Source organism: Abramis brama (assembly GCF_963993115.1).
Source record: "Abramis brama genome assembly, chromosome: 16".
In the NCBI taxonomy this organism is placed as follows: Eukaryota; Metazoa; Chordata; class Actinopteri; order Cypriniformes; family Leuciscidae; genus Abramis; species Abramis brama.
In genome coordinates, this window is record NC_139978.1 from 12,573,495 (window position 1) to 12,586,539 (window position 13,045).

Below are 13,045 nucleotides of genomic sequence, written 5' to 3' on the forward strand. Positions count from 1 at the left end.
AAGTGTTACCCAGTATCTAAATCCGCAGTCAATTTTAAAGGCACAATGCACTCCGAAATTAAAAAATGATCTCTTTTTTTTCTTCACTCGTGCCATTCCAGATGTATATCTGACTTTTTTTTCCACAAATATATATTTTTTAATTATCCATTCAGTGTTTCCCCTAGGTTTACAGGTTTGGGGGGGGGGGGGGGGGGGTGGGGGGGGGGGGGGTTAACATAAAACACAAATGTTCAAAAAAAATGTTAACATAAGATATCTCTTTAAAAAAACAAAAAAACATTTAAATCTTTTTAAAATTGACTTTTGCAAATAACCTTTGTTAAATTTATAGAAGTATTTGTTAATATTAATGGACCAGAGCTTAAATAGTTTTATTTTTTAACTAACAACTAAAAAAAGATTTATAAATACTAACAAATATATTGCTCATTCATTGTTTGTTAATGTTAGTTAATACATTTATATGACAAACAAATTTTAAATGGCCTTTTTTTTGTGAGAAGTTTTTAATTCTATGATGCATTTATTGGAGAGAATAATCCTGTCAGACGCAGCACTGCTGTGAACGCGCGTTCACATTTAAACACAATTTAAACAATGTATTATTCAATGCATTACTTCTATATAATTATATATTAAGTTGCTCAAGCAAGTGGTAAAATATTTAACCATGTATTTATATTAAAATCTTTTGCATTTAAATTTTAATACAATAAATCTTGCATGTCACAAAGAACTTGTTTTTCCACCTCCACGAATGTCATTATGTCGCCTTGTTGAGGTAAATTGTAGTTTTCCTTGCTTTACCCCGGTCTTAAAGTGAAAAAAGTAGTATTTAATTAAATAAATTTATGGTGAGATTACTACATTTTATTTAATTAATCGCACTTATGGTGAAATGACTACATTTTCAGGTCAATCTGTGTTCATTTTGACCACGAAACATGCGCTGTCACTTTAATTCAGCGTTTGCAGCACAGCAGAAATCATAGACAGTAGGCTATATAAACGGCAAAAGTAGACTCGGTGCGGAAACGATCGCTGCACTGCTGTATACGCACCGCAACTGGAACGGATCGATCATCGACGGACTGCATCCGCGTGCAGTGTGAAAGCTCTGTAAACATGGGTACGGAAAAAAATACTCACCGCACACGCACTGCAAACGAAATATGTGTGAAACGGTCGTTAGACTTGGAGCAGGAGAGCTACTCCGGCTGCTACTCGCAGTAGAGCGAGCGTTGCCATCTTCAGTTCAGCGACATATTTCCCGCCGCGCGCTCTCTGTCCGCTAGTGCTCATCTGTATTTGACGCAAGTGTTTGTTTGTGTGTGCGCACTCATTGGGATAATTTTAAACGCGCAAACACAGACAGAAAATACATGCCATCGTGGAAATAAGATGAATAACATATGACTTAAGGGCTATTTAGTTTTTTAAAAATAACAAATTGTAATCTGGCGCTATAAAGAAAATCAAATCAAATTTAGGCTACTTGACTTCAAGGGGGGCGGGGGGAGCCGTTAGGGGGGCGGGGCGCCCCCCTTATATAATGGTAGGGGAAACACTGCCATTATTCTAAGCCAATATAATGCAAGTGCATATGCCAGAAACTTCATACAGCCTACTCACAGCTTGCTGTGTTGTTCACACAAGATGTTTTCTGCACTTATCATGTGAGCAATGCTCTTGGACTTTTTCGACCTTCAGCATTTTGGTGTCTATTCACTTGCATTATTTGACACACATGGATAATATTTCTAAAAGTCTAGTTTATTTTTTCTAAAATATGTGTTTTCATCTGAAGAAAGAAAATCATATACCTTTCGGTCGGCATAAGGTAGATAAAATGAAGGGGGAATCAGTTTGCTCTCCTTTACCTAGTATTATTTATAAACCTTACATGTGATTTAATAAATGTACAATTAAAGGGGTGTTCCAAGCAAACATCTAAATCCCTTCACAAAGAGCCCTTCCACAAAAGGGTTAGCAAATGGGGACATGCATGCGATGGTAAATTAACTGAAGTAATTTTATCTTATAGTAATTTAATATTATATTTATGGTAATGTGACCTAGGATGGCAAGTTCCTGTGATTCATTTTAAAACTAGATATGGTGGAAGAGTTCCATTTAACATAGAGTAATTGAGTTGTTTGTTTGGGTTTTCTATATTACACACATTTTCATCATACCGAAGTTCCATAGGTAAAACTTTTATTAATAGATGCGTTAATGTAACTACCTGCAGGGTTAAAAGAAAAGACGTCAAGAACACACAAACTTAAGGAACTTTTACACAACAACAATGTACTAAAAACGGAAGAGTTCTTTCTTTGTACAACGTTATTAAAACGATTACCATTTGGATAGATCTACTGTGTTAATCTACATGTTCCTTCTTTTGGTGATGCACATTTTTCTATCAGACATAAGTTTTAGATAGGCCTACCAGACAAAACGAATGAAATGTGACCCATGCTAATTTATTCCCCCCTTTTACCTCTCTCTTTTATCTTTGTGTGGCCAGGATCCGTCATTCATCGGAACAGCTACCAAGAGAAGTGAGTATTCGTCCTCTACCTCCTTTGTCTCAATGTTATTTCAACACAATTGGTCTCCAAAGTACTATATGTATGTGTTTATATTAGGGGTGTAAGATTAAGAAAATGTCATAATTCGATACAATTGCGATTTTCGATTCAAAAACGATTCTCGATAAATTAAAAAAACGATTCACAGTATGTAAATGTAGTTACTTTTCCTATGTAGGTATTAGGGATGTGCATCTCCATAACTGAGGCCAATACGATACGCATCTCGATGCATAGCCAACGATACAATACATTAATGATACATATAAGCAGCTGCCAGCTACCAATGCAATGCAATACGATTCACTATTATTACGATCCGGTGCGATTCGATTTCGATTCAACGCATTGCAAAAATATGATGCTATGCAATTCAATATGGTATAGATAGTTAACTTTTATTTCTTTTGTTCAGACATAGGGCAAATCATAAAGTAGCTTAAGTGCCATCTGACCTTTAACACATGGCTCTCTCACAATCAAAAGATTTGGTTTCCACAAAAAAAGCAGGTACTGTAGGCTAACTGACCAGAAAGCAGGTGCTGTTATTATGTGCTTCACGGGCCGTTTATCAGTTTGGACCAGTGCAGCGCGAGCCGATCTTGATCAAGCGACACTGTTAGGCTTCTACACGGCGCTAATAGATCCCCACTGAAGTAATAACATCGCTGCGAGATCTAGTGAGAAGCATTCATATTTCGCTGTTATTAACGGATCAAACAGCGCTGACGTAGAAACATTGTGCCATGAATGAACAATCCAGTGTCCACAGATCAGCAACATTCACCATGGATTTACTGTAGTAACACTAACTGTAACCATGGAAGTTTGGCAGGATTAGTAGGCTATAATGCTTTCAAGTTACATTACGTTGGTTTTATTTTTTTGACATAAATAAAATTACTGCCCTCAAATGTTAATCTGAACTAAAATAAACCTTTGTTTATAACTACAATATTACATTTCATTTTTTTCAAGGAGCTGTTTTACATGCTTCTAAGAGTCAATTATAGCTTCATCATTCCTCAAAGTAAAAAAAAAAAAATCATACTTTATGATGTTAGGTTTAATACAAAAAAAAAGTTAAAAATATTAAAACAAGGAAATTTCTCTGGTATTTCTTTCTTTTTCCTGTATCGAAAACGTACCGAACCGTGACACAAGTGTATCGTATTGAACCGAACCATGGATTTTGTGAACCGTTAACTTACACCCCTAATATGTGCGTGTGTGTGTGTGTGTGTGTGTGTGTATATGGGGCTGTTTAAACCTGGCCACTTGATGCGTTTTCTCAGATCGGATAGCTATCTGTTTTATCACAACAATTCCATTTACACCTGGTCACATAATTCCCTCGATTCCCTCGCTATGCAAATTTAATGGCGTTCACGTCACCGAAAGCAACAGATATGAGCTGCATTTTAATGATGTTTTATTAACAAGGTTCGGGAGGAGCACGTTCAGATAATTAACACAAGTGGAGAGCACTCAGCAATCAATGGTAAGAGGTGCATATATATACTCAGCAGTCTCACCTCATTCCATTGACAGTTTTGCAGCATCCCTCCACCACCCCTTCTCCACGCTTCTAGTTCTAAACACTTACATACGGGGGGGAGTACTCTGGGTTCGGGCCGAACTCCGAGCTCGGAGCCCTCCCTCCGGACAGCACGCCAAATACGCATTAAACCTTACCCCTTCAAATTATATGTAAGTGTGAACTCGTGAATTGATCATCCGTTAAAATTTCTAAATCAAAGACTGCAATAGGAGAGAGCGCAACAGCCCTGGTAAGATCATTTCGTTTCTTTACTTTTAATGATGATAACTGTGTGTTAAGAATCTGGGACTTACTTTCACTTTGATTTGTGATAGTTTGCACGTTGGCTTGATGAATAACGTTAGATGGTCAGCGGCGATGCGGCAGTAGCCTCGTCATAACTGGCTATAACATGACATATAGCCTATAACACGCTCTCACACCTTTATTTTAGAGCGTTTTTGGGAGGAGTAAAATTTACATATGTGGTTTCAACAACCAGATGCATGTCCAGTTTCTTCTGGAATGCGGCCCAGACCACCTCCTGAAGTGGTTTGAGCATTCAGATTCAAATGCGTTTCGGAGGGCATTTACACCTGGTCTTTTCAAGATCATATAGCTATCCGATCACTAAAATCGCATGAAGTTGTAAATGGCCCCTATGTGTGTGTGTGTGTGTGTGTGTGTGTGTGTGTGTGTGGAATGCCTTATATCAGGCTTTATGTAATTTTACTTGATTTGTGATTTATTTCATTTAATTGATTCGAGTACTCAAATTTTCAACTATGTATCTCTGCTATAAGCTAAACCACAACAGTGGCATTTGTATTTATTTATTTTACATGTGGATTTTTTTGCTTTGATTGTAGCTGCTGTCATGAAATGGGACCCAGCTGCAACAGAGGCCCAAAGAAAGTCTGTAGCCGATCATCTGAAACTGCTTGCTGCTATAAATGAAGCTTGTGAACCTTATAGCAGCCATATTTTGTTAACTGTTATGTTATATTGTTTTAACAACATTTTATAGATTATTTAAAGGGAAATTGTGTTAATTTACAACTTTACTGTTCTGGCTTTTAAGTTTTATTGTGTTAATTTATACTTTACTCTTTCGGCTGTTAAGTTTTAAAATAGTAATAAAAATATATCTTGAGATTTAAATAGTTGATTTCTTGGACTGATTAGTTTGGTTTACAGGAAAATGGTAAGCAGTTTATTACAGTTATATTGTTAAGATATACAAATGCAAGTATATACACCACAGTTATTCAATTGAATATACAATATTATCAATATTCTTTAAAATCTTATTTAGGTCTATGGTCTGTGTGTCTGCAGTTTCATGACACGACAACCATTAACAAGGAGTAACTGGGTTTTTCTCAGTGAGAACTAGCTCACTCACAAGTTCAACCACTGTTTTATAAATATTTGTAAGTAAATATTTTTTAAAGTTGGATCCTTGCAAAATGCACATATGGGATTTCCATGTCAGTATGGGTCTTTAACAGTCTTTGACATTTCTACTACAGAAAACACGTCTAATACAACTTTTATTCTGGCTGCCTTTAGATGTCTAACAATTACGTCTGTAGCACGTCTTTACTTGACATCTATACAATGTCCAGAAAAGACGTAAAAAAAACTTTCATTCTGGCTTCTGTGAGGACGTCTTCTGGATGTCTAAGAATGACGTCTTTAGCACGTCTTTAACTGACGTCTATACAATGTCCAGAAAAGACGTCAAAAAAACTTTCATTCTGGCTCCTGTGAGGACGTCTTCTGGATGTCTAAGAATGACGTCTTTAGCACGTCTTTAATTGACGTCTATACAATGTCCAGAAAAGACGTCAAAAAAACTTTCATTCTGGCTCCTGTGAAGACGTCTTCTGGATGTCTAAGAATGACGTCTTTAGCACGTCTTTAATTGACGTCTATACAATGTCCAGAAAAGACGTCAAAAAAACTTTCATTCTGGCTTCTGTGAGGACGTCTTCTGGATGTCTAAGAATGACGTCTTTAGCACGTCTTTAACTGACGTCTATACAATGTCCAGAAAAGACGTCAAAAAAACTTTCATTCTGGCTCCTGTGAGGACGTCTTCTGGATGTCTAAGAATGACGTCTTTAGCACGTCTTTAACTGACGTCTATACAATGTCCAGAAAAGACGTCAAAAAAACTTTCATTCTGGCTCCTGTGAGGACGTCTTCTGAATGTCTAAGAATGACGTCTTTAGGACGTCTTTAATTGACGTCTATACAATGTCCAGAAAAGACGTCAAAAAAACTTTCATTCTGGCTCCTGTGAGGACGTCTTCTGGATGTCTAAGAATGACGTCTTTTAGACGTCTTCTGGACGACTTTTTGCTCGCTGGGTAACTGGGATTTGAACCTAGGTCTTTGTGCTCACTGACAGTCTTACACTTATAAAGATTAATTCTCTCTAGTCTGTGTTCTCTGTTTTTACCCCAGACCTACATGCTAACCAGTGCTAAGCTAAGCTGGTATATTATATGTGCATGACGCTTTGAAAACAGAACAGTAAATGAAAGAGGTTGTCCCTCATTTAAAAAATATTGAATTTTTTTTATGATTAGTTATTTTACCATGGTTAGCATTTGCAAAATGGCCCCTAACAGTCTTCTTTTCTTTATCTCTGTTTCTCTTGGCAGGTTTTATTTGATAGCTGGCGGTGTCCCACTCATCATATGTGGTATTACTGCAGCTGTAAACATCAATAACTATGGAGACAACATTCCTTAGTGAGTACTGTGTTTATAAACATTAGGAAAATTAGTTTGCTCACGTCTAGTTTTAGATGTTTATATCATAAACAGCCTACCTAGTGCTAAGATTAATGCACTGATTCTTGAGATATAGGACAAAACACATCTATATATAATTTTAAATATAAATTAAATAGTCATGTTTAAAAATAATAAAATAAAAGTGGAATGCTTACACTAAATATTTGCTATTTCAGTACATACAGTGTTTTGCCATGCATTCTGTCAGTGTTGAGTACCAATAATCAAGAATCTTTACAGCAGCACAACTCAAGCATTGTATCCAGTACTGGATCTAGCTGCACTGAAATTTAAATTATTTCATTTTATTTTCACAGTGTGATATTTTTATTACAGGTTTTATGGTGTTTTTGTCACATCGCAGTCTTACAGATAGACTGGTGACACTTAATATAATAAAATGAAATCGACTGAGGTCATTCTCTTAGTTTTTTATTAGCTTCTGTTCTTTCTCTAACTGTCTGATACTTGCTGCAGATTTATTACTCATGCTGGGCCGCTCCTTTACAGGCTCTTTAAAAAGTGTCTGTTTTTGTACAGAGCTTGCTTTGTGTTTTTGTTATTTGACTGATTACCGCCTCTGCCCTCTCTGACCTTTTTCTCTGCTCTTGACCTTTCTGCAGCTGCTGGTTGGTATGGCAACCCAGTTTCGGGGCTTTCTACATTCCAGCTGGATTGATCATTCTGGTGACCTGGATCTACTTCCTGTGCACTGTTTTCTGCCTGAGGCACCGAAACTCCCAGGAGTCCAAAGATCCTCCATGTTCCGCCTCCGACCCCTCAACCTTGCCAGAGAGTCAACCAGCGCTCAGTGGCAGCACCAGTCTTCTCTCAACGGACTCTGTCGGCCCAGTGCATGCTGGGACGATAGTGGAGGACCAGTACTCATTGAAGGTCCAATGTTTGGCGCTGGTGGCGACACAGTTTGTGTTTTTGGGGCTGTGGTGCTGTGGCGCTATGGCCGTTTGGCACGTGGATAGAGAGCGGAAACTCTTCAGCTGCCTGTATGGAGGAACGGCTACCGGATTAGGGATCTTCTTGGTGCTCCATCACTGTTTCAAGCGTTTGGATGTCCAGGCAGCGTGGCTAGGGTGTTGCCCCGGGTACCGTCGCTCCCAACCCATGCCAGCCTATTCCCATCCCTGCACTGCCACTGTAGGCGTCCAGAGTGCCTCAGAAAGGGGCTCCCAAATTTTCGTAGGATGCCACCCACCGACAGACCCCAACAATTACTCTTCTTCTGCCAGGTCGTCATCTACTCAAAGTGGAACGACGAGCATTGCCGCTGGGCCTTGCAAACTCACCAACCTCCTCCAAGTGACGCAAGACAACGTGAACAACGCCGCCCGGGCACCGACGGGAACTAATACCAACACAAGCACAAACACGGAGAACAGCAAACCGGCCAACAACCTGCTGCCCACTCTACTGCCCGTCCAGCAACCTCAAAGGAGGAAGGCTTGTAGTAGAACCAAGGGTGGCAATACCCAGTACCATCACAGAGGGGACGCTAGAGGGCACTACCGCCTCAAAGCTCTCAGAGCGGGTGGAGGAGGTAGCATGGGTGCTTTGGGACCCTCTGGGACAGAGCAATCAAACATCCACCTCCTACACAAACATGCTTCCAGTGAGAATGGAAGTCTACGGAATAGCCATTCAGAGAGCCAGAACGGCCTTCTGACCAATGGACGGCACAGAGGGGAGGGACTAGTGACAAGCCCTTCGGAAGGAAGTGATGGAGGTAGTAGCGGAAGTAGAAAACCTTTTCCACTGTTGCCTTCTGTAGCAAGTAGGGCCGCCATGCAGCAGAACGCTCAACGCCGTAGCGCTAGCAAAGACAATCTTAAAATGGCTGCCGCAGCTGAGAAAGAGTCGAAGCGGAGCTCGTTCCCACTAAACGTGACATCAAATGTCACTGCGACGCCCTCATTGTCGACAGTTTCAGCACCAAATGGAACACTAAAGGGATCCGTGCTGGAACTGGACACTAGCGGAACTGACCAATCACAGGGTTCGGTTGGTATGAAGAGCAGGGTATGGAAGAGCGAGACAACTGTATAATAATGAGCTGCGGTTAGAGTTGAAAGACTTTTGAAGGTTTCTTGAAGGTGTGACATGTATGCTAAGAGCCAAAGCATGGATTTCTTTCTCCACAACCCTGCTGAATAAACTAGCTTAAAATGGTTTGCTTGTCTTAGTTGGTCTGTTGGCTGGTTTTAAGGGAATTTTGGACACTTTTTCCTCCCAACTAAACACCAGCTTCGCCAGGCCAGCTAAACCAACTAACACCTGTAAACCAGCTTAGTAGTGTTGTAGAACTTAAGACCGGATGAGTCTGCCTCCATATTTTCATATGTTCTTGACTCGGACACCAAAACACTTATCAGACATATCTGCTGTGTCTCTGGACTCCTTGTGACACTGTTGCAAATCCAGGTTTCATTCACCCTAAAGAAAAGCATACACTGTTTGAATTGTTCAGACCCTCTCCAGGTCTCTGTCTTGACTTGATCCGGTCTTGTCCAGTCACGAGTACTACAACACTGCAGCTTAAGCTGGTTCAAATTAGGGTTTTTTATTAGCAGGGTAGAGAACCATTTGGCTCTTTTATTGATAAATCGCCTATATTTGTAAGTTTCAAAAGTGTTCTGTGGTCTTGGAACCGTCCAACATGCAAAAAGCTAATGCTTAGCATGCTAATAAGGAGAGGTTATATGAAGAGTTATATATGAAGAAAGAGAAGGGGTGTGTATGCAAAACCTGACTCCTCTAAAAAGAGATTGGTGGAGGAGTTGGTGTAACAAAATATGCAAAATCATTTGGTGTGCTTTTGTTTGCTTGTAATACCACTTAATCTAACAAACTGTTTGAATGCAATGAATATTTTAATATCGAAAATGCCAAGGGATATGAACCTAAAGTTCAGCTGTTTTGATCTTTATGTTTCTGACTATGCATATCGATAAGGATGGAGGACCGTGTGCTTGTTCCCTTAATTTGTTCCCTTTGTGTCTTTGTCTGTTGTTTTTTTTATATATGTTTTATTTTTTTTCATGCTATTTCATTTACATGTAAGAATGTACATTAAGTGTTATGTTTGTATTGTTTGACTATTTCAGTGTTAATTCAACTCTCTGGCACTAATAAGCAGCTCTTGGCATCAGTCCGACACAAATATAGAAAACAAACACTTGCCACAGATGAGCATCCATCCCTAATAATTCCTTCCATGTTAATTGGAGCTGGGAATGCCGTTCTTGTTCTTCTGATGTTGTTCAGCAGAACATGAGCTATTGTATTTAGTTTTTTTTTTTTTTTTTTGAGAATAGGAACCATTTGGAAACCGTTGCTTCATAGTGCCCTCTATTGGGTCATTCCTGCCATTGATCAAATGCACTGATAATGAATGTTGATGGACAAATTATATAAAAAAGTGACAGCTTCTTTAGATGCCACTCCAGAGTTACTAAGGGATTTGATAAGGAAGGGCAAGTGTTTGTTCATACATGTTCTGTTGTAGTACCATGTGTAACATGGGCTTTTTAGCACTTGGTTCAGGTTATGGAAATAGCATTTGACATATTTTTTTTATTATAAATAATAACATATTTATATTATACATATCAGTATTAATTTTTTTATGTAATTGTTGTTGTCATTATGCAATTTTGCGGTATCAGTATTTTACAGAGGATTGGTGGCCTAATTGGTTTTATAAACTCTGTTTTTAGTCTAAAAGCACATCACGTCCAACACACTTTTTTTTAAAAACACTTTTGCTTCCAATCATTGTTCATCCCACAAATGTTTAGCAACAAGAATCACTCATCTCCCGGGAATTGTTAGTACTCCTTCTATAGCATATGCAAAGTTGTGTTGTCGGATAGCAAGGAGTTTGCAATAAACGTAATTATTTAATTAGGTATTTTGTTTTTCAGAAGTGTTCAAATGACTTTTTCTCATGAGAGCAAATAATGGACACCAAAGGCGAATTCAGATCTTCGCACTGACTGTTTTTTTCCCCCCAAGGCCCATAAGCTACCAGAATCTGACTGTAGTGCCACTATTTTTAGATTTCCCTCACATGATGACAGAGTCACAAGCAAAACATAATATCACCCGTCTTTAGCTTACATGTAAAATGGATAACTTTAAAATTGTATTCAGGGATGTTTGTATGCCAAAGAAGCTCACAGTTTAACCTTTAAAGATGATCTTATTTGATATTGTGTAGCCTCCCGTTTGTCTTTTCAAGCCAGAAATCTCCCTTAAATACCACATATTGCTAAAGAACAAGTCCTCCCTTTTCCCAAAATCACAAAGCATTTAACGTCATGATGACCCTTTTGTGATTAATGTAGGTTAATTGTTGATTATGAAGCCTGATATAAAGTGATCACCATTGTGTCATTATTACAGATTTTATGTGCTATGATTTCAGAAGTTTTGGGTGTCATTTGAAACTACAACAACAACAAAAAATAGTCAAATAATAAATTAAATTTGTGGCCTACTCAATTTGGCCATGTGTATGTAGCCTAATATGTGTTTTCTAAGGAAATTTGGCTTGTTTGTGCATAATGGTTTCATGTGACATTGTGATATTTGCATGAACAATTTTCTTTGCCTCTGGGTAGGCCTAGCTTCTGATGGTCAGTATAAATTCAGTGTTATCCTAATTATAATTGTTATTATTAAAACCTCCCTTTCAATGTTCGAGATTACAGTGGAAGCATGATTGTTTTGACTATCAACTCGAAGTATAAAAGGGAGATTTTAAAAATAACACGAGTATTTATATTTTTCTAACTCACTTCAATATGAAAATGATAACATTTTTGTATCGATTTCAGTAATATATTTCCTATAGATGTTTAGATTGTGCCTTTTCAATGACCTGATGCAAAATAAAGGTTTGGGTAAAAAATGCCATAAGATCAAAATTATTTTACTTGTTTTTATTTTTTATTTTTATTTTTTATGTTTCTGTATCATATGTGATCTAAGTGAGAAAAGTCCCAAGTTACCCATAGTTTTCATTTCTCAATTACGTAACTTCAGTTTCTATGTAATATGTAAATCGGCATCCTCCACAAGAAATAAAGCCAATCAAAAGTGAGCCTTTTTTTATTGACACAAGGATTATCCTATCAGAGTGTGGTACTTTAGAGATTGGGCGGGACAAACACTGAGACGCTCAATGAGAACAGAGAAAGAATATAATGCCAATATTACTGAGTAGCCTACTGACAAGACTGGTCTCGGCAGAAGGTTTAAAGTTGGTCTGGAGCAAAGTGTGCTAATCTGAAAGATGACTAATTGGCTTTAAAAATTTCACTCACTGTTGTTTTCTATTTGTGAAAAATTATTAATCACTTACTCACCCTCAAGTTTTTCCAAACCTGCATGAGTTTGTTTCTTCTGTTGAACACAAAAGAAGATATTTTAAAGAATGTTGGTAGTCAAACAGTTGATGGTAGCCATTGACTTCCATAGTAGGAAAAGAATGGCCTACTATGGAAGTCAATGGGTGCCGTCAATTGTCTAGTTATCAACATTTCTTAAAATATCTTATTTTGTGTTCAACAGAAGAAATAAACTCATGCAGGTTTGAAACAACACTATAGGGTGAGTAAAAAACGACATATTTATTTTTTTATTTTTAGGTGAACTATCCCTTTAAGCTTTTATCTGAGCTTTAGGCCTACCGTGATTCATCTCTAGACAGATAAAGTCTGAGGAAGTAAATTGAGGAAACGCTAATAAGGAAATTCTTAAACAGTTTCTAAAATCTCTAATAAGGTAAACTAACTTAGTGAAGGGATTTGTGACTGTACACATACAATAATATTCAATGAGGTAATCGGCAAGGCAGTTTCTGATTGGTTGTCTGTTGCTAAACAACTCGCTGATACTGTAGTAGGCAAACCCGCATCGTTTACTGTACACCTTTGGCGTCGCACTTTGAGGTTAAAATTGTTGAAAAAGTCATGACCAAAGATTAAAAGTGGTGCAACGTTGTTAAAAGGCCGGGATTTAAAATAAATAAATAAACAATGTTTTCACAGGGCTGAGTGTTCAATCAAAAGCTCTTCATTAAT

The 13,045-nt window shown here is 38.0% G+C and overlaps 1 protein-coding gene across 1 annotated transcript in view; it reads left to right on the forward strand.

Annotated features, from left to right (window-relative positions):
• The window catches only part of adgra2 (adhesion G protein-coupled receptor A2), a 99,110-nt gene extending 87,054 nt beyond the window's left edge, over positions 1-12,056 (forward strand). The window contains exons 18-19 of the mRNA XM_084087257.1: positions 6,810-6,899; positions 7,568-12,056. Coding sequence (XP_083943383.1) covers positions 6,810-6,899; positions 7,568-9,005 — 1,528 coding nt within the window. The 3' untranslated portion in view covers positions 9,006-12,056. The remainder of the gene's footprint in view (positions 1-6,809; positions 6,900-7,567) is intronic.
• The last annotated feature ends 989 nt before the right edge of the window (positions 12,057-13,045 follow it).